The sequence below is a fragment of the Dermochelys coriacea genome, chromosome 25, assembly GCF_009764565.3.
Source record: "Dermochelys coriacea isolate rDerCor1 chromosome 25, rDerCor1.pri.v4, whole genome shotgun sequence".
NCBI lineage: Eukaryota > Metazoa > Chordata > Testudines > Dermochelyidae > Dermochelys > Dermochelys coriacea.
In genome coordinates, this window is record NC_050092.1 from 2,879,826 (window position 1) to 2,906,707 (window position 26,882).

The window sequence follows — 26,882 nt, forward strand, 5'->3', positions numbered from 1 at the left end:
TTGAGACCTAGTGTTGCAGCAGTTGCTCTTTGCCTACAGGGCTGTACCACATCCCAGTTTAAGGTTTTCACCTTTGAACTTGTGTATGGCCGTGAGGTTAAAGGGCCATTACAGTTGGTGAAGCAGCAACGGGAGGGGTTTATGCCTTCTCCAGGAACTAACATTCTGGACTTTGTAACTGACCTACAAAACACCCTCCGAACCTCTTTAGCCCTTGCTAGAGAAAACCTAAACGATGCTCAGGAAGAGCAAAAGGCCTGGTATGATAAACATGCCAGAGAAAGTTCCTTTAAAGTAGGGGACCAGGTCATGGTCTTGAAGGCACTTCAGGCCCATAAGATAGAAGCGTCGTGGGAAAGGCCATTTATGGTCCAAGAGCGTCTGGGAGCTGTTAACTATCTCATAGCATCCGCTACCTCAAACCTAAAGCCTAAAGTGTACCATGTTAATTCTCTAAAACCCTTTTATTCCAGAGAATTAAAGGTTTGTCAGTTTACAACCCAGGGAGGAGATGACGCTGAGTGGTCTGAAGGTGTCTACTATGAAGGAAAAAGGACGGTGGCGTTGAAGAGGTGAACCTCTCAATGACCCTCGGATGTATGCAGCCCCAGAAGATCAAGGAGCTGTGCACTAGCTTCGTGCCAATGTTCTCAGCCATCCCAGGATGGACCAAACAGGCATACCACTCTATTGACAGAGATATTGCTCACCCAATTAGAGCCCAACCTTACCGGGTGTCTCCTCAAGCCAAAACTGCTATAGAACGGGAGATCCAGGACATGCTACAGATGGGGGTAATCCGCCCCTCTAACATTGCATAGGCATCTCCAGTGGTTCTAGTTCTAGGTTTTGCGTGGACTCCCGTAAGCTAAATGCTGTAACTCGCCCAGACAACTATCCAATGCCACGCACAGATGAGCTATCGGAGAAACTGGGACGGGCCCAGTTCATCTCTACCTTAGACTTAACCAAAGGGTACTGGCAAGTACCACTGGATGAGTCTGCCAAGGAAAGGTCAGCCTTCATCACCCACGTAGGGCTGTATGAATTTAATGTGCTCCCTTTCGGGCTGCGAAATGCACCCAACACCTTCCAGAAACTTGTAGATAGTCTCCTAGTGGGATTGGGAGAATCTGCAGTTGCCTTTCTTGATGATGTGGCCATATTTTCTGACTCATGGGCAGAACACCTGGAGCATCTCCGGAAGGTCTTTGAGCGCGTACGAGAGACAGGACTAAAGACTAAGACTAAAAAGTGTCAAATAAGCCTAAACAGAGTGACTTACCTTGGACACCAGGTGGGTCAAGAAACTATCAACCCCCTACAGGCCAAAGTGGATGCTATCCAAAAGTGGCCTGTCCCAAAGTCAAAGAAATAGGTCCAATCCTTCTTAGGCTTGGCCGGATATTACAGGCGATTTGTACCACACTACAGCCAAATCGCCGACCCACTGACAGACCTAACCAAAAAGAAACAGCCAAATGCAGTTCAGGGGACTGAAGAGTGTTAGAAGGCCTTTAACCAGCTTAAAGCAACACTCATGTCTGACCCTGTGCTAAGGGCCCCAGACTTCAACAAATTGTTCCTAACCACAAATGCATCCGAGCGTAGTGTGGGAGCAGTTTTAATGCAGGAAGGACCGAATCAAGAGTTCCGTCCTGTCGTGTTTCTCAGCAAGAAACTGTCTGAGAGGGAAAGTCACAGGTTAATCAGCGAAAAGGAATGTTACGCCATTGTGTATGCTCTGGAAAAGCTTGCCCATACATTTGGGGATGGCATTTCCACCTGGAAACAGACCATGCTGCGCTGAAGTGGCTTCATACCATCAAGGACAATAACAAAAAAACTTCTTTGGTGGATTTTAGCTCTCCAAGGTTTTGATTTTGAAATACAACACATTTCAGGAGCTTCTAACAAAGTGGTTGATGCACTCTCCCATGAAAGTTTCCCAGAATCAACTGGTTAAAATCATCCTTGAAATGTGGAAAATATTATTAGTTTTTATATAATCAGTAGTATATCTAGAGGTGCATGTGTCTTATTAACTCCATTTTCTCCTAGAGCTCCAGGAAGAAATCACAGCAAGTGTGGTACAGGCTGTCCAGCACCATCTGTGATATGGGGGCGTATCATAATCATACAGCTAAGGGTAGCCTATAATTCCTCCTTACCTGTAAGGGGTTAAGAAGCTCAAATAAACTGGTTGGTACCTGACCAAAAGGACCAATGGGGAAAGAAGATACTTTCAAATCTAGAGGGGAGGCTTGGTTGTGTGTGTTCTCTTGAGAAGCATCAGGTCAGAAAACTCCTTCTCCTATAAACCATCCTAAAAGTCTCTCATATTACAAAAATTTGTAAGTAAAAGCCAGGCAAGGCGTGTTAGATTATCTTTTGTTCTGCTTGTGAATTTTTCCTTTGCTGGAGGGAGGTTTATTCCTGTTTTTTGTAACATTGAAACTAAGCCTAGAGGAAGTTCTGCTGTGTTTTTGAATCTTTTGTTACCCTGTAAAGTTATTTTCCATTCTGATTTTACAGAGGTGATTTTTACCTTTTTTTAAAATAAAATCCTTCTTTTAAAAACCTGACTGATTTCTCTATTGTCCTAAGACCCAGGGATTTAGGTCTGTGATCACTTTGTAACCAATTGGTTAGGATATTATTCTCAAGCCTCCCAGGTGTAAGGGCTTGGGGGGATATTTTGGGGGAATAGGAACTCCAAGTGTTCCTTTCCCTGATTCTTTGTTAAATCACTTGGTGTGGCAGCGTACCCTCCAAGGGCAAAGAATTTGTGCCTTGGGGAAGTTTTAATCTAAGCTGGTAGAAATAAGCTTAGGGGGTCTTTCATGCGGGTCCCCACGTCTGTACCCTAGAGTTCAGAGTGGGGAGGGAACCCTGACAGATTAACTCACAGATCACCATGGAAGCAAACTTTTAGCAAGCTGCCTGGTCTAGAGTATCTTCCAGCCAGCAGTTCTGGCCATATTTGTCACAAGCCATGCAAAGTTGAAAGCTGAGAAACTTTCCACCTCACCTCTTCCAGTGATTTATTAATGTTATCTCAACCTGGAGCTCTGTTGGAGCAAGGATGACATCCCCACGTATCGGAGTCCCCAGTCTCCAGCCATGGAAGGAATATGAGCAGCCAAGACCTATATTAAAGGCACAGACTTTTAATCATTCTGTACAAATTAAATCCCTGGTTAGCTGTGGTCTGCTAGCCCTGTTGCCATGCAAAATATGGATTCCAGGCTACCCAGCACTGGCAGATTGCTGCAAAGTGGTGAATGGCTCTTGTAAAACAGACTCAGAACTGCTTTACAATCTGTCCTGACCCAGACATCTAGCCAGTTTAGGTTCTAGTGAACAGTGATTCTCTCAAACACAAATAAAAGGGGCGTGGCAGCTTTTCAAGGAGTAGACATTTTACTGAATAAAAACGTGACTCAGAAAGTAGGTCTGACGTCTAGACAAGGGGCGATTTACCATCAGTTTAAAAAAATAAAATCAAATGTTGTTTCAAGCCATGTAGGTCTGTGTACAGCTTCTCTCGGTCTGCCTCTCATGGGTGCCCTGGCAATGTGTGGCTCTTCGAGGTCACAAATGGGAGCAGGCAAGGCTGGGAGTGGGGGACAACGGGTCTCGGTGCTCTCCGCCGCATCGTTCTTCCAAGGCAAACCTCAGGCTGTTTGCCTTGGCACATTGACTCTTCAGCTGGTGCTTGCCCCAGAGAATGTGCTAGTTGTTTCTACGGGGTGAGGAGTTTTACCCAGGACCAAGCTAAAGCCTCCAAGTTCTGTGGAAGCCTTTAGTAAAGCAGGTTAAAAAAAAATTCTTTTCCACCACAGAAAATTTTGATTTTTTTTTTGGCAGAAATTCAAATACAAAAAAAGTTCATCCTACACCTAAAAATGTCTGAAAACCAAAATAAACTTGGCAATGGATGGAGTGTACCATGAGAGTTTCTGGTGAGGGTGCAACATGGGAGATGTAGTCCACCAGGGAGCCTGGCCTCATAGAGGAGAATGGACAAATGAGGGAACCAAACTACAAATCCCATGAGGCATTGCAGCAGCTTTCCCAAACTGAAATATTTTTGTTTTCAGGCATTCAATTTTTCAAAGAAAAAATGAAATTTCCTATGAAAAGCATAGACTTTTCATGAAAACTTGCATTTTGTCAAACATTAATTTTCCATGAAAAACAGTTTTGATGGAATATTATTGTCCAGTTCTCCCGCTTGGCCATGGGAGCTGGATCCCAAGATAATGGTACTGTGCTCTCCTGGAGCCTGGGTGGGGATCTGAAAATTGCAATCACCAGAAGTCTGGACATAACAGCATATTTGGAGTAAAGGATTCTCATCACGCTAGTATTGATGGCAAAATGGAAAATATTCCTTCTACTTTACTACAGTAGAAATATGTGTTACAGATCCTGAAAACAAGGCTTCAGGGCAAGCCACGGCGACTGATTCTCCACTCACTTGCCCCAGTGTAAATCAAGAGTAACTGCAATGAAATTAGCCGAATTGTACTGATGTAAATCTGGAGGATGTGATCGAAGAATTGGACCTGTAATCTCTTCTAGTTTGGTGGCTACCAATAAGGCTTCATAAACCAAAAGACTAAAATGAGAGCCACCAAAATGTGGCTGGCCACTGCTCTAGAGAGCGTTTGAGTAAGATTGTGCTGAAAAGTTTTTGAGATGTGGTTAAGAGATTTAGATTACAGCAACATCAGATTCCCTTCCAGCAGTTAGACCTCTACCTCAAGAAAACCAAGTTCTAACACCTACCCATCACATATGCAGACATAGCAGTAAAAAAACAACCCACCAAAAGTCCCTGACAGCAGTCAGGCTCTCAGAAAATTCTGATTATCAAGGATCCTGTGATGAGTTAAATCCAGATTGTACTCCCTAACTATTCAACAGGAGAAAAATCAAGTCAATTAGACATACCAAAGGTCTGACTTTGTTAATTCTAATTCCAGCTAGACTACATTTGGAAAAAAAACTAACAGTAGGAATTTTTAAAATACATTGGAAGCAGGAAGCCTGCCAAAGAGGCAGTGGAACCACTAGACAATGAAGGTATTAAAGGAGCTCTCAAGGAAGACAAGGTCGTTACAGAAAAGCTAAATGAATTTTTTGCCTTGGTCTTCACTGCAGAGGATGTGGGGGAGATCCCTACTCAGAGCTATCCTTTTTGGGTGACAAATCGGAAGTCCTGTCCCACACCAAGGTGTCAACAGAAGAGGTTTTAGAACAAATTGATAAAGTAAACAGTAATAAGTCACCAGGAACACCAACTCTTCTACTATGAGTAGTCCTGTCTTTCTCAGTGAAATTACAGTATACAATAAGTGTTTGCAGGATTAATCACTATAACTTCATCACAATGAGCCCCTCTGTTTAATACCCTTTTCAACATTTCATTGTTACAGACACTGTCTCGGAAAGTCAAGTCTGTCTCCTCAGCAAGTTGAACAGCAAATCAAGATTAAAGAGAGCAAGTGAAATAATTTTTAAAAATGGGAAAATATGTTTAATATCATAAAAGGAATAAGGAAAAATGCAGAGAACAATCTTTTAATAAATCCTTACTTGTTTTTGGATTTAGACTGCTTTGCTTAGGGCACAGTTCAAACACAGTAATGTTGCAGCTTTTTTTAGCATTGAGTTTCTATAAAACCTTTAGCTATGTGCCATCTCTTTGCTAGTTAATCTGCTTGATTCCTTTCAGGTCAGTTATTTGTACATTTGTGGATCTTTTTCAATTAAGGGTAAGTAAAGTCAAATTTGATTTGGGCAAAATTATGTTAAAAACCCCATATATCAGCAAAGGAACCAACCACAATAAGGACTTTTCTTTGAAAACAGACAAAAAATGTAATGTTTCAGAGTAGCAGCCGTGTTAGTCTGTATTCGCAAAAAGAAAAGGAGTACTTGTGGTACCTTAGAGACTAACAAATTTATTAGAGCATAAGCTTTCGTGAGCTACAGCTCACTTCATCAGATTTCCACCAAATGCATCCGATGAAGTGAGCTGTAGCTCACGAAAGCTTATGCTCTAATAAATTTGTTAGTCTCTAAGGTGCCACAAGTACTCCTTTTCTTTTTAAAAAATGTAATGTATTTCCAGGAATTTCACAAGAGCATCATCTGGAAAGTAGTACCACCAACTCTTCTGTACGTTTTTTTTCTTAAACCTCTGAATCAAATCAAAACTTCAAAACCAGTTCTTAAAACGTTTGAATAAAACCCCCATAACCTACTAACGTCCATTCCAGATAAAGGTCTGCCATGCAAAATCTTGCCTTCTGCATTTGCTGCCATAACAAGACAGACCAATTTAACTCAGAGGTCCAAGATCAACTGTCTACACAATATAAATCAAGGTACCAAAGAAAGGTTGGGGAAATAAGAGCACAAAGTTAAAAGCCTCCATTTGTTGGCCTCATGTTTGTTCCTGCCATTGTTGGTCCTTTGATTTCAGTCTTTACAACAGGGGTCAAATGTGAGGAGTACGCTAGCCAGGGAACTGCCTTGATCTGTTAAAGAGGGGGCTTTCCACACATTCTGACCACACTGAAAACAGCTCAGATTGAATCTTTAATGAACCATTTCCACAGCTTATGTGTACTCCAGACTCCTGGCTTTAACAGAGCCTGGTGCACTGAGACATTGGGGCCATGCAGGAATGTGGGTGGAGGATGATGGGAAAGCTTTGGCCATGATCTTTCCTACCAGGACTTGTCTTGTTGAGTGTGGTGAGAGAAAATGAGCAAGGCACATCTTGAGTTCTGCCTGGAGGTTCACAGGGAAGCCCAAGTACATTGACACACATTGAGGTAGCTCATTATAAAAGAATAAAGGATATCTGGGGAACTGTGAACCCCCTATCACAGCCAGGCAACAGTTCTGAACAAATTCTGGAGTCTCGTTCCTTATTTGCATTGATGTGACTGCACTCTGTCAGGTCTCATCAGACACGGCAGGGTTTCGCTTTCCAGGTGATTAACATAACTTTGGTTTGACCCTCATGGCACACCACATCCCAAGGTGCTGCAGGCAGCCTGGCCAACTTCACACATGCAAAAATCAGCAGTCAGGCCCCCAAAATCATAAGATTAGTTTAAAAATGATGAGATTTAAAAAAAAATACATGGAAGGTACTTTTTATTTGCATTCTGTCTTTTGACTCTTTGGGGGTCATGTTTTCAAACTTTTCTCTACAACCATTTCAATCATTTAAAAAACGAAAGCTCAAGATTTTGCTGTTTGCACAAGAGGCTGGCGCTTTCGGAAAAGTGCTTACTATCACAAGACTCATGATAAAATCACCAGAGTTGGTAACATGGTGTGTGTAAGGGATGCATTGATGGAGCTCTCCTGTGGCTTAAGGTTTGGTCCTTGTTTGATCGAAGCTAATGGACGTTCTGCCCTTGACTTCAGTGGGGCAGGATCAGCCCAAGAATCATTAAACTTTTGACATTCTCTCGAAGCCCTTTGCTTGAAAAGAAGCTTGGATTCCTGTTTCTGTGTCGGGAATCTGATGCAAGCAAGCATGCATGTTTCTAATAAATACAAAGTGCCTGCATATGCATAACAATAACTGTCATTTGGGCTCAATGAGTCATGAGTCTTGCCCAAGTAGGATGCTAATGCCTACCGCTAAACAAAACTACAGTTTATATGCTGGCCTCTGTCAGGCAGCAAGCCATTCAGGAGGGTTAGTAATAAACATCGACTACTGGGAGGAGTTGAGTACTAGGAAACTGCAAGAGGCGTTTGCTGCTGTTCAACCAGTTTAATAGATTCCAAGGCCAGAAGGGAGCACTGTGATCATCTCTCTGACCTCCTGTATAGCACAGGCCAGAGACTTCCCCCAACTTCCCCCAAACAATTCCTGTTTGAACTAGAGAAAACCCCAGCCGTTCATGATTTAAATATTGTAAGTGATGGAGAATCGACAATAAACTTCAGTAAATTGGTTAATTACTCCCACTATTAAAACTTTACACCTTATTTCCAGTCTGAATTTGTCTAGCTTCAGCTTCCAGCCACTGGATCAAGTTATACCTTTTCTGCTAGACTGAAGAGCCTATTATCAAATATTTGTTCCCCATGTAGGTACTTATACATTGTAATCAAGTCACCCTTAACCCTTAGAACTCCTTGAGTCTATCACTGTAATGCAGGTTTTCTAATCTTTTAAGCATTCTTGTGGCTCGTCTCTCAACCCTCTCCAATTTATCGACATCCTTCTTGCATTGTAGGCACCAGAACTGGACACAGTATTCCCACAGCAGTCACACCAGTGCCAAATACAGAGGTCAAATAATCTCTCTACTCTTACTCAAGATTCCCCTATACATACATCCAAGGATCATATTCGCCCTTTTGGGCACAGAGTTTCAGTGGAAGCTAATGTTCAGCTGATTAGCCACCACAACCCCCAAATCTCTTCCAGAGTGTCTGCTTCCCAGGATAGAGTCCCCCATTGTGTACGTATGGCCAACATTCTTTGTTCCTAGATATATAAATGTACATTTAACTTCATTAAAATATTTTGTTTTCTTGCACTCAGTTTACCAAATGATCCATATCACTCTATATCAGAAACTTGTCCTCTTCAGTATTTACCACTCCCCCAGTTTTTGTGCCATCTGCAGACTTTACCAGTGGTGATTTTATGTTTTCTTCCAGGTCATTAATAAACGTGTTAAATAGCAGAGGTCCAAAAACGATCCCTGCTGGACCCTATTAAGAACACACCCAACAGATGATGATTCACCATTTGCAATCACATTTTGAGACCAATCAGTTACATAGTGATAGCACTAGTCTGTCCCTCTCACTGGGTTTTATGTGCGTTGAACAAGTCTCTAACGAAATCCAGGATGCAGGGAAATATCATTATCCCTGTTTTCTGAATAGGATAGTGGTGCACAGAGGGGAAGTGAGGAAGGTGAAAACAGGACTTAAAGGAGCACAGAGGGCAGTGTTTCCCATTTTACAACAGACCAGATTCCTTTAAACTGCCCAGATTACATCCTGCCTCCCTCGTAGGCAGCCATGGGCAGGCAACAGTAAGAATGCACTTTGGCTTCCACTGAAGGAGTTGGTATCCTAACCAATCACTTTGCCTTTGTGCAGAAGGATTTTTTTAAACTCAGGGGCCTAGATTCTCGGCTCTGCTAAGGCTACTTTGTTCTGTTTGCACGTTACGTGCACATGGGCCTTGACCAGGCCAGACAGCCACTGATATGGAGCTGGCAAAGATGGCGTAAGTGTAACCCCCAAGGAGATTACCTAGATTCCTGGAGCTCTGTCTGCAGGCATCTCAGGGAAAGGCACACTGCCCCTAGTACGGAGGGAGAGCCAAGCCAGACTCAGAATCTGCCCGGCAACCAATAGAGAGAGTAATACCCCTCCCAGGGAGCTCAGAAAAGGGGAGAAGCCTTTTTTGATTCAGTCTGGAGCCAGCCAGGGCAAGGGCAGGCCTGGCTGTGTCGGGAGCTGGTGAGTCCCTGGCCTGCATGCAGGGTTCCCCCAAAAACTCTAGGGACCTGAAAACAAGATCCCTCAATAGGGCTTTTCCCTCTCGACTGATGACTCCCAGTTTGGAGAGTTTTGCTGGGAAACTTCCCCAGCCAGGTTGAGTTAGCCCCCAGCTCCCTAGGTGAGATTAGTCACCACCTGGTCAGCTCTGCTCTGGCTGTTAGTCCGGGGCTGGCCTGCTGGGAGTGTGTCTGGATGCTGGGCTAGGAGACGACAGTTTGGAGTTTAGTATAGGTGTGTAATCTGCACCTTGAGCCCTGCACCCCTTTGTGATGAGGGGAAATCCTGGGACCAAAGCAGCCTGATTCCTGCCCAAAGAGGCTCCCTGCCAGCAGAGATCAGTCCCTCTGCAGTGACCGAGGAATCCAGAGTCATCTCTGAACCTGAGGATCATTCATGGACTTTGTGAGTAACCATCTTTTAGTTAGTCAGTTAGGGAATTTGTTTTGGGGACCCCCTGAACTGTGTCCTTGGGCCAGGGAGTATGGGTTTGGGGATTTTATAACTTGCTGCAAATTAAACCTGTGGAGGGATTTACCACCTCCTCCCACTTGTGAGTCCTTTGGACTGTACTGAACCCAGTCAGCCACACTGCTAAACCACTACAGAGAAGATACCGTGGTCATAGGTCATCAAGGGACCCAACAAAGTACGTGTACCAACAGGACACTAATCTTACATTTGCTACATCGGGTCCCGTGAGTGGGGAAAGTCATGGGTATTATTATACAAGAAGTGGAAGATTGTACAAATGACCAGGGAAGAGTATAAAAATATTGCTTGGGCATGCAGGAGTGAAATCAGGAAGGCCAAATCATACTTGGAGTTGCAGCTAGCAAGAGATGTTAAGAGTAACAAGAAGGGTTTCTTCAGGTATGTTAGCAACAAGAAGAAAGTCAAGGAAAGTGTGGGCCCCTTACTGAATGAGGCAGTCAATCTAGTGACAGAGGATGTGGAAAAAGCTAATGTACTCAATGCTTTTTTTGCCTAGGTCTTCACGAACAAGGTCAGCTCCCAGACTACTGCAGTGGGCACCACAGCATGGGGAGGAGGTGACCAGCCCTTTGTGGAGAAAGAAGTGGTTCAGGACTATTTAGAAAAGCTGGACGAGCACAAGCCATGGGGCCGGATGCGCTGCATCTGAGAGTGCTAAAGGAGTTGGTGGATGATATTGCAGAGCCATTGGCCATTATCTTTGAAAACTCATGGCGATCGGGGGAGGTCCCAGATGACTGGAAAAGGGCTAATGTAGTGCCCATCTTTAAAAAAGGGAAGGAGGAGGATCCGGGGAACTACAGGCCAGTCAGCCTCACCTCAGTAGCTGGAAAAATCATGGAGCAGGTCCTCAAGGAATCAATTCTGAAGCACTTAGAGGAGAGGAAAGTGATCAGGAACAGTCAGCATGGATTCACCAAGGGCAAGTCATGCCTGATTAATCTAATTGCCTTCTATGATGAGATAACTGGTTCTGTGGATGAGGGGAAAGCATTGGATGTGTTGTTCCTTGACTTTAGCAAAGCTTTTGACATGGTCTCCCACAGTATTCTTGCCAGTAAGTTAAAGAAGTATGGGCTGGATGAATAGACGATAAGGCGGATAGAAAGCTGGCTAAATTGTCGGGCTCAACGGGCAGTGATCAATGGCTCCATGTCTAGTCGGAAGCTGGTATCCAGTGGAGTGCCCCAAGGGTTGGTCCTGGGGCCAGTTTTGTTCAATATCTTCATTAATGATCTGGAGGATGGTGTGGATTGCACTCTCAGCAAGTTTGCAGATGACACTAAACTGGGAGGAGAGGTAGATACGCTGGAGGGTAGGGATAGGATACAGAGAGACCTAGACAAATGAGAGGATTGGGCCAAAAGAAATCTGATGAGGTTCAACAAGGACAAGAGTCCTGAACTTAGGATGGAAGAATCCCATGCACTGCTACAGACTGGGGACCGAATGGCTAGGCAGCAGTTCTGCAGAAAAGGACCTAGGGGTTACAGTGGACAAGAAGCTGGATATGAGTCAACAGTGTGCCGTTGTTGCCAAGAAGGCCAATGGCATTTTGGGATGTATAAGTAGGGGCATTGCCAGCAGATCGAGGGACGTGATTGTTCCCCTCTATTCGACATTGGTGAGGCCTCATCTTGAGTACTGTCCAGTTTTGGGCCCCATACTACCAGAAGGATGTGGAAAAATTGGAAAATGTCCAGTGGAGGGCAACAAAAATGATTAGGGGGCTGGAACACATGACTTATGAGGAGAGGCTGAGGGAACTGGGATTGTTTAGTCTGCAGAAGAGAAGAATGAGGGGGATTTGATAGCTGCTTTCAATTACCTGAAAGGGGGTTCCAAAGAGGATGGATCTAGACTGTTCTCAGTGGTGGCAGATGACAGAACAAGGAGTAATGGTCTCAAGTTGCAGTGGGGGAGGTTTAGGTTGGATGTTAGGAAAAACTTTTACACTAGGAGGGTGGTGAAACACTGGAATGTGTTACCTAGGGAGGTGGTGGAATCTCCTTCCTTAGAGGTTTTTAAGGTCAGGCTTGAGAAAGTCCTGGCTGGGATGATTTAGTTGGGGATTGGTCCTGCTTTGAGCAGGGGGGAGGACTAGATGACCTCCTGAGGTCCCTTCCAACCCTGATATTCTATGATTCTATGATTATCAGCATGGTCACTGGTGACCCTAAAAATAGTGTTTTACCCTGTTATGTTATAATTGTCTACTGTTTAATATAATTACTGTGTTGAATACACTGTATGTATTTGGTTTTTTTTTTCACCAAATGCATCCGATGAAGTGAGCTGTAGCTCACGAAAGCTTATGCTCTAATAAATTTGTTAGTCTCTAAGGTGCCACAAGTACTCCTTTTCTTTTTGCGAATAAGGACTAACACGGCTGCTATTCTGAAATCTATGTATTTGTGTTATTTCTTGGCAGTCTCCAACTGTCTGGCAAGTAAGTGGGGGTTACCTTGTGGTTAGAATTTTCCTCCCAAACTGCCCTGGTGACCTCGCCAGGATGGAGTGAGGGGGTAGAGGCACCGCCAGATAAATTCAGAGGGAAAAATAAAGAAGATACACCCTGCTGAGTGGGTAGAAGGATACAGAAGAACCCAGACCTGTCCATCAAAACCTGTAAGCAGATTGGCATTAAAGAAGGTAACCAGCCACTTACACCAGTGTAGGAAGGGTACTGGGGGAACTTGGAATGCACCGGGGTGAGCTGGGGGCATGGTGGAGCTGAACCCCAGACGATAAGGTGGATAGAAAGCCGGCTAGATCGTCAGGCTCAATGGGTAGTGATCAATGGCTCCATGTCTAGTTGGCAGCCAGTATCAACCGGAGTGCCCCAAGGGTCAGTCCTGGGGCCGGTTTTGTTCAATATCTTCATTAATGATCTGGAGGATGGTGTGGATTGCACCCTCAGCAAGTTTGCAGATGACACTAAACTGGGAGGAGTGGTAGATATGCTGGAGGGTAGAGATAGGATACAGAGGGACCTAGACAAATGAGGCGATTGAGCTAAAAGAAATCTGATGATGTTCAACAAGGACAAGTGCAGAGTCCTGCACTTAGGATAGAAGAATCCCATGCACCGCTACAGACTAGGGACCGAGTAGCTAGGCAGCAGTTCTGCAGAAAAGGAGCTATGGGTTATGGTGGACGAGAAGCTTGATATGAGCGAACAGTGTGCCCTTGTTGCCAAGAAGGCTAACGGCATTTAGGGCTGTATAAGTAAGAGCATTGCCAGCAGATCGAGAGATGTGATCATTCCCCTCTATTCAGCATTGGTGAGGACTCATCTGGAGTACTGTGCCTAGTTTTGGGCCCCACACTACAAGAAAGATGTGGAAAAATTAGAAAGAGTCCAGCGGAGGGCAACAAAAATGATTAGGGGACTGGAACACATGACTTTTGAGGAGAGGCTGAGGGAACTGGGATTGTTTAGTCTGCGGAAGAGAAGAACGAGGGGGGATTTGATAGTTGCTTTCAACTACCTGAAAGGGGGTTCCAAAGAGGATGGATCTAGACTGTTCTCAGTAGTACCAGATAATAGAACAAGAAGTAATGGTCTCAAGTTGCAGTGGGGGAGGTTTAAATTGGATATTAAGAAAAACTTTTTCACTCGGAGGGTGGTAAAGCACTGGAATGGGTTACCTAGGGAGGTGGTGGAATCTCCTCACTTAGAAGTTTTTAAGGTCAGGCTTGACAAAGCCCTGGCTGGGACGATTTAGTTGGGGATTGTTCCTAGTTTCAGCAGGGGATTGGACTAGATGACCTCCTGAGGTCCCTTCCAATCCTGATATTCTATGATTCTATGCCCAAGTCTCTGCTAGCACTACGGCCCCTCCTGCAGTGCCTTGTGCTGGGGCCAAGCAGCCCTAAATCAAAGAGCTGAAACCTTCTCCCTTTGGCTGCCCCTCCACAGTATATCGGAGAGGTGCTGGGCATGGGGCAGGGTTGGGGTCAGGAGGCCTAGCAGCTGCGGGTGACCCTCGCTACACTTTCACTTTGCAGTCAAATCACTCCCATTCCTTCCCTTCTGAGGTGACTCAGAAGATGTCAATAGAAATTGTGTAGGGCAGCAGTTTGTGAACTCGCCATCTTCCTGGGACTACCTTCAGGTGGGTTCCAACCTGCGCTGCCCCTGAGTCAGGCACACCCCAATCCCCTTGCATGGTTGTGTGCTGTCTCTGAGTGTCATCTGAACATGCCAGCTCTGCCAGTACCCCCAACCACTGGTTCTCTCCATTTGCTTCCATGGCACTGTGGCACCCTTCTTTAAAGAACCCTTCTTCCCTCTTCAATCAGAACGAATCCAGGGCTCTGAGAAATGCTTTTTCTCCCCAGATGGCCCCTTCCCTTCATAAGGTGTCACTGATTGCAGACCCTGTTTAATAACTAATGGATATGGTAATTAGTAGTTTTCAAATTAAGGCTGTAGCCGATCCTTCATTCTAATAGGTGAAAATAAGCAGCCATTAGCTCACAGGAAAGAGCATTTCCAGTGCAGGACTCAGCTGGGCTGCAGACTCTCTAATGACCCTTTCTTCCCCCCTCGTTAAACCCATTCTTGCTGTTGAAAATCATTAAATAGTTCATTAACATAATAATCCTTTTAAGATCCTGCATTGCAAATGGATTTGTCAAGTGCTGTTCCTGAAGGAGTTTGTCATATTAAATTGTCTTCTACTCTAATGAATTTTATGATAGACTGTGCTGCTTTGGGAATGATTTATGGCCACCTCTTGCTTTATTAGCTAGTCTTGTAAAGTAATTTGTGAATCAGAGGCTCATTTATTTTCCTTGTGTGAGAGGAACTTTGCAAAACAGAATTGTGAGGGGGCACAGAGCACCATATTGCATTGCCAGGAGAAATATTAGTCATCTCCGTTCCTGTATTTCTGCAGCCATGCCCCCTATTCCCTAATCACGATGAAGTGAGCTGTAGCTCAAGAAAGCTTATGCTCAAATAAATTTGTTAGTCTCTAAGGTGCCACAAGTACTCCTTTTCTTTTTGCGAATACAGACTAACACGGCTGCTACTCTGAAACCTGACTACTCTAGTGTAGCTACTCTAGGTTCAGTTGTTTTTAGCTATTCCCTGTTGACTACAGATCTAGGCATTGAGGACTAGCACGGGTCACAGGGGGAATAATAAAAGAGACGTGTCTTGAGCTAAATCCTATGACATAGAAGAGTTTTGTGTATTTGTACTGGTACCGATTTACTGAGTGCACACACCCAAAGTGACGTGGCACTAAAGGAGAGCCGATCAGGAACCGAGACTGCAGCCACTCTACCTTGTGATGTGTCATCCACATCACAGCACACAAGATAAGATGTACTGGGCTGCATCAGGGATTTTACAGGATACCTCCAAGGGGCAATCATTGTGCTGCAGGAAGTAGAGTTGGGGAGCCAGTGGGCAGAGCTCTTTCCTCTGCGTGAACATGTATGGTGGGATTTCTGAAAGAGCCTGTGGGAGATAGGAACCTAAAAAGCTAATGAGTGTTGGGCACCTTCCGGAGCCTTCAGAAGTCCCATCTGCAGTTAACATTCCAGCATGTTGCGAAGGGCCACTGTGCTGCATGGGAGGTACTGTACTGTTCTTCCAATAAGGTGCAGTCCTGGGGTCATTAAAAATCCCAGGGCATTTTTCAGAGGAATTGGGGTAGAATCCCTGTATCATGCTCAAATGCCAATTCAGAAAAGTCAGAGATGGAGAAGAGCTATTCAGTTATCTAGTCCCTCTCCCTGCCAATCCAGGATAAAAGTAACTACTTCCTGTTTCCCTAAACTCCAGGCGATAAGGTATGTTGCTTCGCTTTGTGTCCTATATTGTCACTGTATACTGTTGCCCTTGTTGTGTAGCAGCATTTCCGTGATGGATGAAGTGAACCCTGTGAACAGTGTGTTAACTTTACAAAATGCTTTGCGATCCTTCAGGATGGAAGGTGCGAAATATAATGTAAAAAGGGAAAATATTGTTTATAAAATTCATACGAGCAAAATGGTTAGAGTGCTCTGATGGTGCAGGACCAGCATTGGTCAAAAATTTTCCATTGATAATATTGTTTCCTGACAAAAAAAGTGTTTTTTCCACAAAACTATTTTTTTTTCTGGCAAGTATCTGCTTTCTATAGGAAATTTTTCATCAAAAAACCAAAGGCCTGAAAACTGAAATATTTTTGGATGAAAAACAAAATATTTTGTTCTGGACATGTTGCTGTAGTGTCTCATGGGGGTTGAAAGTCAGTTTCCTCTTGTCCCCACACTCCTTAATGGGCCGGGCCCCACAGCAGGACTACATCTCCCATGATGCACCACAGCTAAATCAAAATATTTAATTTTTCAGCCAAAATATTTAGTATTAACATTTTTGCCGAAAACCAAAATTTTCTGCATTTTCTCCATTTTCCAATCAGCCCTGGGAAGGCAACTTGCATAAAAGGAGAGAGTAAACAGAATGGGGCTGCACACTTTATTGTTTTATAGGGACTACTAACATGAGTAAAGTTACTCATGTGTGAAAGTGTTCATAGGATCAGACCTTAGTCTGGCAAGGAGAGGAAGGAAAGGATGCAGGCTACAAGGACAAATGAGAGTAAATAGTATAGAACAGGCCACTCGTGCCCTATTTTATCCTACCCCATAAAAAGAACTTGAAGACCCTCAAATGTCTGTTAGAATCATAGAATCATAGAATATCAGGGTTGGAAGGGAATCAGGAGGTCATCTAGTCCAACCCCCTGCTCAAAGCAGGACCAATCCCCAACTAAATCATCCCAGCCAGGGCTTTCTCAAGCCTGACCTTAAAAACTTCTAAGTGAGGAGATTCCACCACCACCCTAGGTAACGCATTCCAGTGCTTCACCATCCTCCTAGTGAAAAAGTGTTTCCTAATATCCAACCTAAACCTCCCCCACTGCAACTTAAGACCATTACTCCTCGTTCTGTCATCTGCTACCACTCAGAACAGACTAGATCCATCCTCTTTGGAACCCCCTTTCAGGTAGTTGAAAGCAGCTATCAAATCCCCCCTTCATTCCTCTCTTCCGCAGACTAAACAATCCCAGTTCCCTCAGCCTCTCCTCATAAGTCATGTGTTCCAGCCCCCTAATCATTTTTGTTGCCCTCCACTGGACATTTTCCAATTTTTCCACATCCTTCTTGTAGTGTGGGGCCCAAAACTGGACACAGTACTCCAGATGAGGCCTCACCAATGTTCATAGATTCACAGATACTAAGGTCAGAAGGGACCATTCTGATCATCTAGTCCAACCTCCTGCACAGCGCAGGCCACAGAATCTCACCCACCCACTCCTACAAAAAACCTCACCTATGTCTGAGCTATTGAAGTCCTTAAATCATGGTTTAAAGACTTCAAGGAGCAGAGAAGCCTCCCTCAAGTCACCCATGCCCCATGCTACAGAGGAAGGCGAAAAACCTCCAGGGCCTCTCCAATCTGCCCTGGAGGAAAATTCCTTCCCAACCCCAAATATGGTGATCAGCTAAACCCTGAGCATATGGGCAAGATTCACCAGCCAGATACCACAGAAAATTCTTTCCTGGGTAACTCAGATCCCATCCATCTAATATCCCATCTCAGGGGATTAGTCCTATTTACCCTGAATATTTAAAGATCAATTACTTACCAAAATCCCATTATCCCAGCATACCATCTCCTCCATAAACTTATCAAGTAGAATCTTAAAACCAGATAGGTCTTTTGCCCCCATTGCTTCCCTTGGAAGGCTATTCCAAAACTTCACTCCTCTGATGGTTAGAAACCTTCGTCTAATTTCAAGTCTAAACTTCCTGGTGGCCAGTTTATACCCATTTGTTCTTGTGTCCACATTGGTGCTGAGCTGAAATAATTCCTCTCCCTCTCCTGTATTTATCCCTCTGATATATTTATAGAGAGCAATCATATCCCCTCCCCTCAACCTTCTTTTAGTTAGGCTAAACAAGCCAAGCTCCTTAAGTCTCCTTTCATAAGACAAGTTTTCCATTCCTCGGATCATCCTAGTAGCCCTTCTCTGTACCTGCTCCAGTTTGAATTCATCCTTTTTAAACATGGGAGACCAGAACTGCACACAGTATTCTAGGTGAGGTCTCACCAGTGCCTTGTATAATGGTACTAAAGCCTCCTTATCCCTACTGGAAATGCCTCTCCTGATGCATCCCAAAACCGCATTAGCTTTTTTCACAGCCATATCACATTGGCAGCTCATAGTCATCCTATGATCAACCAATACTCCAAGGTCCTTCTCCTCTTCCGTTACTTCTAATTGATGCGTCCCCAACTTATAACTAAAATTCTTGTTATTAATCCCTAAATGCATAACCTTACACTTCTCACTATTAAATTTCATCCTATTACTATTACTCCAGTTTACAAGGTCATCCAGATCCTCCTGTATAATATCCCGATCCTTTTCTGAATTGGAAATACCTCCCAGCTTTGTATCATCTGCAAACTTTATTAGCACACTCCCACTTTTTGTGCCAAGGTCAGTAATAAAAAGATTAAATAAGATTGGTCCCAAAACTGATCCCTGAGGAACTCCACTGGTAACCTCCCTCCAACCTGACAGTTCGCCTTTCAGTAGGACCCGTTGCAGTCTCCCCTTTAACCAATTCCTTATCCACCTTTTGATGTTCATATTGATCCCCATCTTCTCCAATTTAACTAATAATTCCCCATGTGAATGTTGAGTACAGGGGAACGATCATGTCCCTCGATCTGCTGGCAATGTCCCTATTTATACAGCCCAAAATGCCATTGGCCTTCTTGGCAACAAGGGCACACTGTTGATTCATATCCAGCTTCTTGTCCACTGTAACCCCTAGGTCCTTTTCTGCCAGAACTGCTTGTCTAGCCATTTGGTTCCCCAGTCTGTAGCAGTGCATGGGATTCTTCCGTCCTAAGTGCAGGACTCTGCACTTGTCCTTGTTGAACCTCATCAGATTTCTTTTGGCCCAATCCTTTCATTTGTCTAGGTCCCTCTGTATCCTATCCCTACCCTCCCTTGCTCTAAGGGCTAGTCTGCCTGCACCCTTGCACCAAAATAACTAAACTAAACAACTTTTCATTCATTTATTTCGTGGTTTTGGTTCAGGTTTGAGTGAAGATCAGCCCTTAGACTACGATGAGAAACAAAGCAGACTGGAAAGAGTTACAAAGGGATCTCACTAAATTGGGTGAGTGGGCAACAAAATGGCAGATGAAATGTTGATAAATGCTAAGTAATGTACACTGGAAAAGATAATCCCAACCTTACATAAAAAATGATGGACTCTAACTTAGCTTTTGCCATGCAAGAAATAGATCTTGGAGTCATTATCGATAGTTCTCTGAAAACATCTACTCAATGTGCAGTGGTAGTCAAAAAAGCTAACACAATGTTAGGAACCATTAGGAAAGGGATAGATAATAAGACAGAAAATACCATAATGCCACTGTAAAAATCCATGATATGCCCAAACCTTGAATACTAAGTGCAGTTCTTGTCACCCCATCTCAGAAAAGTTATATTAGAATTGGAAAAGATACAGACAAGGGCAACAAAACTGATTAATGGTATGGGACAGCTTCTGTATGAGGAGAGATTAATAAGACTGGGACTTTTCAGGTTGGAAAAGAGATGACTAAAGGGGGGAATATGATAGAAGTCTATAAAATCGTGAACGATGTGGAGAAAGTGACTAAGGAAGTGTTATTTATTCCTTCACATAACACAAGAACCAGGGGTCATGAGATTAAATTAATAGGCAGTGGGTTTAAAACAAACAAAAGGAAGTATTTCTTCACACAGTGCACAGTCAACCTGTGGAACTTGTTGCCCGGGATTGTTGTGAAGGCCAAAACTGTAACTGAATTGAAAAAAACTAGATAAATTCAAGGCGGATAGGTCCATCAATGGCTATTAGCCAAGATGGTCAGGGATGCAACCCCATCCCCTGGGTGTCCCTAGCCTCTGTTTTCCAGAAGCTGGGAGTGAATGACAAGGGATGGATCAGTGGATGATTACCTGTTCTGTTCACTCTCTCTGAAGCACCTGGAATTGGCCACTGTCAGGAGATAGGACACTGGGCTATTGGTCTGATCCAGTATGGCAGTTCTTATGTTCTTATATTATCAGTAGGACTCAGAACTAGATTTGATTCTTCTGAATAAGAATAGCATCTGCAGTTAGAAATGGCAACGCTTATCAATCCTGATCCTTTAGGGTATATATTGATCAAAAGCTGGGACAGGAAGAGATTTCCCCCCATGCTGTAGTGTTGCACATTTGTCTGGTTCAGAATGAAGGTGTTGGGGTGACAATTCCTTATGAAGAATCTGGAAGAGGCCATTGTAGGAGATGGGATACTGAATTAGATGGTTTCTTTTGGTAGAGTCCTACTTTAGCTATGTAATCCCATACAGTGGTACCGCTAACCATTTGCCAGACCCAGTGAGATGATGCTTTCTAGTCCATTTCTGATCTCAGACAGTTTTAGAGGTATGCTTCTGATGAAACTGGCAGAGATAAATGATCTTAAATACTTGTCAAGTATCAGAGGGGTAGCCGTGTTAATCTGGATCTGTAAAAGTGGCAAAGAATCCTGTGGCACTTATAGACTAACTGACATATGAGAGCATAAGCTTTTGTGGGTGATTACCCACTTCATCGGATGCATGTACATCCGACATGTAATGCTTATGCTCCAATACGTCTATTAGTCTATAAGGTGCCACAGGACTCTTTGCCGCTCTTAAATACTTGGACTGTCAGAGAGCGGGACATTCTGAAGGAGAAGCTGGGACTCTGGAACAAGACACTTGATTTGGATCACTGGATGCAGAGCTTGCAAACTGTCTTTGGGAAGAAGTTCCACATGTTCTCTGGTTTGCCCAAATGCTATTTACATCTTTATATTCTGCATCATTTTGCCTGAAAACCAAGAAATAATGATTCCCTAGTCTGAGTGTCTTAAGTTGCAGTTCCACAGGCTTTTCTAAACAGAGCTGGCATTTACCCCAAACTGGCCCCTCTCTCATCCTACAGAGAGAGCTTCAAAGGCCACTAAGTAAAATGGAATAGACACTCACAGAGATGGCTGTGTGGTCCAGTGCTCCCGGCAAGGGACTGGGAGCCAACAACCCTCAGCTCTGTCCTTGATGCTATCACAAACTTAACAGTTCAAACCACTGAAAAAGAGGTATACGTGTATTTATTTTGATGTTTGCAAGCTATAATGACAGAGAGCCTCTAAAATACATTTTCCAAAGCCTCCAGGTGACTTTGAGTCTAAGTTCCATTTTCAAAAGTCACTTATGCAGGGAGGAGCTGAAGTCTCATTGTAAGTCAGTGGGATTCAGGCTCCTAAGTCATTTTTGAAAATGAGTCTTGGCTTCTAAATCACCAAGGTGCTTCTGAATATTTTGTCCTAAATTGATCAATAATAACACGTGCCTTCCCTCCCAGTGTGCCGCGAGGCAGGTGAATGTTAGTAAAGTCCCCGGATGAAGTAAAAATAAAAACTCGTCTCACTACAGCATGTTGCCCCCTCACTCTCAGGTACAGCACAGCACTCCATGAGATGCTGAGTTAGATGGTAATGCTGCAGTTAGTGTGTCAGCAAACCCAGCCACCACCCTGGGTTCAGTAATCCTTCATGTATAGCCCTGGGAGTCCACATCTGAGTTCTTGAGGGACTTTGGCCCAGGACTCCATGCTACCTTCCTCCTTTCCAAACATGGCCCTGCACGCTCTCCCTTCCCCCGACCCCCCTGTCGGTGATTAGCAGCAGTGTTAACAAGTTATCTGAAGGACGCACTGGAAAATGTCTGAATGTATGAGCATTTCTAGGGGAGGAGAGCACTCTGCCCTTCTGTGGGAATAAGTAACTCAGGTGGCTCACTTTTAAAAAATGAACCCACTCCAAATGCAGCTGCAATAGCTGCTGTCCATCTTTTCAGAATCACAGAACAACAGAAGCAAGTGACCATGGATATCTAACCTCTAGGAATGAGCACAGCCAACCCCAGGGCCCACCCTTGGCTGTTGGTCCTCAGCTGCCGTTGCTAGCCTCTGTGCTCCAGCTCCCTCCAATTCAGGTGCTGCTTGTGTCACCATGTCTGTACCGAAGGTACTGCATTCAGAAAAAGTGAACCCATGAGAGAAGCCTTCCCGGGCAAGCGTGGGGGGAACATTGCCTTTGGAATGGCCCGGGGGCTTCTCCGATTCTGCACATTGACACAGGAAAGTTTTCCCAGACAGGCAGACTCAAAATACACTGGAGTTCATGTAGTGACGGCAGGAGGTGCCAAGCTGACAACCCACCTACAGCATGGGCAGCAGTACCAGCTCCCCATACAGTGGCCTGCCACTCTCCCCAACCCTCACTTGGAGCCCTCCACTCTGGCTACCGGGGGGTTCAGTTTTCAAGCCCATTTGATCCTTGGATGAACCTGCCAATAAGAGCCCATGACCATGATGAGCTTTGTGATGTGGGTCCTGTCCACTGAGAACCACCAAGTGGCTGCACAAGACCACCAGACCAGAGCAGCCACCAGACGATAAGGTCTTGCAGACAACACAGCCCCAGGTCTAGACTGGCATTGGAGAGCTGGACGTGAAAAGCTCCATAACCTACTGCTGGGACACTCTGACCCAAGGGAGTGCAGCTGAGTAATCACGTCTCCTCACCTGATTCCTGCACCCTGCTCAGGTTTGCAGCAGGTGCGACTGGGTAACACAGAGCTCTCTTTGTGCCCTCAGATGCTGAATTCCCCTGTGGAATCAGCTTGTTCTCCTAAGGGGAGCTTTGGAAAAGGCTGCAGGGCAGAATTTTTGCTGACCTCACACATAATACAGAAAAGGCAGTTTTAAAAGCAGGTCTGGTCTTCAGAGTCTGTGCTACATTAATAACCCAAGTTCTGTACCATAAAAAAGAAATGAACATTAAACGTACCCTCGTAAAGTGTCTTGGCCTCTTCTTCTCACTCTGTTTGTTGGCTGTCTTTCCTCATAGCCTGCAAATCTGTCTGTCTGAAAGTCCCCTTCATATTGGCCCTGGGCTTGTTCCATGTACAAAAGTGCTGTACATCCTAGCATGAACTTGGCCAGCCATAATAACCCCATGATGGCAAGGATTCCTTGATTCCCTCTGCTGCCCTGAAAGCCTCTTCCAGCTGGAGGGGCCCTGCTGCCCTGGTGGAGGATGGATTGTGGCAGCAAACCCTGAAAGCCAGGCTGCCGTCCTGACGGTCCCCTTCTGAGGCTAGAAGCAGAGACAGGACAGAGGAGACACAAGTGTTCTTAAGGGCTTTTACATTTTTAAAATGATCATTCACCCCAGGCCCCCCTTCCCCAGCATTAATAGAGTGAGGTCACAAAATCGCACTGACTTTGGCTCCTTGTGCACAATCCAGCTAACAAGCTCACACACTCATACCACACAAAGACATTGCCAAAGAATTCCTTTCCCAAGAGTTAAGAACGGACAGAGGCTGCTCCCTCTGGATCTCTATGGAGTGGAGATACTCTCTTCCTTCCACTCTGTCCTTCCAGAAACATATTGGAAACATAAAGGGCACCCAATTAGTGCATCAAGTGTAGTTGCAGACATGCCCTGGGGTTTGGTGGCTGCTGGCCTGCGATACCGTGAACGCAGCTCCAGGATTCAGGGCAGCAATGCAAGAAGCAGGGCTATGGGGCCAGAGAAGATGCACTCAGGACAGTGATTTCCCAGGGGAAGCTCTGGCCTCATGTTTGTGGGCCCCCTTGCTCAATTCCCCAGCTCTGCCCTCCCAGCCCCATGTGCCACTCCGACCAGGAGGAGTGGGGGCTGGGATGTGGGAGGGGCATGGGAAGTACACTGCCCTGAAAATAGTGTTCCCAGCTCCTGGGATGCCCTTTGAAATCCCCTCCATTTCCCAGGGGGTGGAGGGGAGTCAAGGAGCCTAGAAGGTGGAGGGGGCTCAGCCCAGTGATGGAGTGGGGAGAAGGGATGAGTATAGAGGATTGCATGGGGCTGAATGACAGATACTCCGCAGGGGTGAGGGAGAGGAGGACAAATGTGATGTGTTAGGGTTGGGCTGGTATTTGTGGGGAGCTCAGTGAGATGGTACCATGTGTTCGGGCCATACAGGGGGCTGGTGTGAGTGCAAGGTCAAGGCTGAAGTACCGCAGGGGATGGGATGACGGGTGGGAGCCTTTGAGCTGGGCCAGGCCTGGGGGAAGTTTGCGTGACTTAGCGTGAAAGGTTGGGAGGGCGATTGTTATGCTGGTGCTGGGGAAAGCAGTAGCAGGCCCTGGATGTCCCTTAGCACCAGCAAGGGGGTAGCTCAGTGGTGGGAACTGCAAACAGGAGGCCAGTGTCAGAGCGTCTGCCCTCAATCCTGGACCGGCTGCCTGGCATCATTGTGTCAACCTATGCTGTGGCCTGTGGGAGCCAAAACCCCAGACAAAGCCCACAGCCCCGGGTCCCAGGGACCCTGCTACTGTCACTTTGCCATGCGTCTGTGTTAGTGAACAAAGTAAAATTGAACCCAGACACCTTCCAACGGGAGGAGACGGGACACTGCCTGGGGAGCCCGCAGAGCGACGAGAGGAGGCTCAGCTCCACTCACTGGGCTGCTCATGTGTGGGGAGGAACTCGGCTCGTGTCACTGGGGCTGTGGTCGGTGGAGCCCATTGGGGGTCACTGGGGGCCATGATCGGGGGAGGGATCCACCTCATGTCACTGAGGCCGTGGTCAGCGGAGCCCATTGGGAGTCACTGGGGGCTGTGGTCGGGGGAGCTAATGGGGGGAGGGACTCAGCTCCTGTCACTGGGGGCCGTGGTCGGGGGAACCCATGGGGGATCACTGGGAGCCATGGGGGGAGGGATCTGACTTGTGTCACTGGGGGCTGTGGTCGGGGGAGCCCATTAAGGGAGGGATCTGGCTTGTGTCATTGGGGGCTGTGGTCAGGGGAGCCCATTGTGGGAGGGATCCAGCTTGTGTCACTGGGAGCCGTGGTCAAGGGGAGGGAGGGATGGAGGGATTAGGCTCGTGTCACCGGGGGCTCTGGACTGGGAGACCCCTGGGCCTGGGGGGAGGGATTCGGCATGTGTCACTGGGGGATGTGGTCAGGGGGACCCAATTGGGGGAAGGATCCAGCTCATGTCACTGGGGGCTGTGGTCGGGGGGAGCCAATGGGGCTCACTGTGGGTCTTGGTCTGGGGGAACCCCTGGGGGGAAGGATTCAGCTCGTGTCACTGGGAGCCGTGGTTGGAGGGTAGGAGAGAGGGAGGGATTCCGTTCATGTCACTGGGGTCAGGGGGAGCCCATGGGGGGAGGGATCTGGATCGTGTCACTGGGGGCCATGGCTGGGGGAGGAAGGAAGGGATCTGGATTGTGTCACTGGGGGCCGTGGTTGGGGGGAGGAAGGGAGTGTCACTGGGGCCTGTGGTCTGAGGAAGCCCATGGGGGGAGAGATTCGGCTCGTGTCACTAGGGGCCGTGGTTGGGGGGAGGGAGGAAGAGAGGGATCTGGATCGTGTAACTGAGGGCCATGGTCTGGGGGAGCCCATGGGGTGAGGGATTTGACTTGTGTCACTGGGGGCCGTGGTCGAGGGAAGGGAGGGAGGGATCTGGATCGTGTCACTGGGGACTGTGGTCGGGGGAAATCATGGGGGGAGGGTTTCAGCTCGTGTCGTTGTGGCCCATGGGGCCCACAGAGATCTCCGGAGTGGCTTTGTTTTGGTGCCAAACATACTGCACACACCCCAGTGCCCATCAAGCCTACAGGGCTGTGCCCAGGGACTGGCACCATGGACTCACAGGGTCTCAGGCAAATGGGGTGGGACAAGCAGGCCCCGGCAGTGGGAGTGTGGCCATCAGCCCTGAGCAAAGCTGCAGCAGGAGCTGAAGAAGGGGAGAAAGGCGCAGACTCTAAGCTAAGGGAGGGCTGTGAGTAATGGGCAGTGTGGGTGCCAGGACCTGGGCCTGGCCTCGGGGATGAGGGTGGAGGTCTGGGTGTATGATAGGGAGTATGGCTGGGCTTGGGCTCAGGGTGCATGAGCTAAGGGTGCATGTGATGGAAGGCAGGGCCGGGGGGTGGCTGACCGGCAGAGTCCATGGGCTGGTCTGATTTGGGCGGGCAAAGTGTGGTAAATTTGAGATGTTTTATCACTGTCCTTACCCATCCCCCCTCCCTCAGCTCCCCCTCAAGGCTCATTCCTTCCCCAACTCTGCTGCCCATTCCCCAATTCCCCTGGCCCTATACTGGCATGTACAGACATTCAGCTGCTCTATTACCCACCCCTTCACTCCAGCATGCTGGAGCTGGGAGCCAGTCCCCAGGAGAGCCAGGGCTTGCAGCCCTCCTCAGAGAAGGAGGGCCAGAGAGCATCTTTCACCCTGAGACCCCAAGTCTTCTCCCAGAGGTTCCCGCTCTCCCCAAAATGCAAATGACTGCTGCTGCTGCTGAGAACGGCACAGCCCTGAGCACTCCTGGGAGGCATAGGGCCCTGAGCTGCCCCTAAAAGTCCCCCAGGCTGTCCCACAGAAGCACTTTCCAATTCCAGCACAGCCCAAAAGCAGGCAAAAAGCAGCACAGACAAGGCAGAAAATGTGTTCAAACCATTCCAAAACTCACAGCTCCAGAGCAGTGTCCTTGATCAGAATTTCTCAGCTCTTGAGGACATGCTTTTTCAGGCTCTAATATTTCAAATTCAGTGAATGAGAAAGACAGAGAGTGGGAAGGAGCAAACTGGGCTGGGAGCAGAGGCAAAGGAAGAGACAAAGAAACTGCCCTCCCTGCAGTGCCTTGCAAAATTCTGCTACTTTGCT

General features: G+C 46.3%; 1 protein-coding gene across 1 annotated transcript in view; it reads right to left on the reverse strand.

Annotated features, from left to right (window-relative positions):
- FBN3 (fibrillin 3) overlaps positions 1-26,882 on the reverse strand; it is a 285,607-nt gene that overhangs the window by 258,019 nt on the left and 706 nt on the right. Inside the window, exon 2 of the mRNA XM_038384214.2 lies at positions 23,020-23,328. Coding sequence (XP_038240142.1) covers positions 23,020-23,189 — 170 coding nt within the window. The 5' untranslated portion in view covers positions 23,190-23,328. The remainder of the gene's footprint in view (positions 1-23,019; positions 23,329-26,882) is intronic.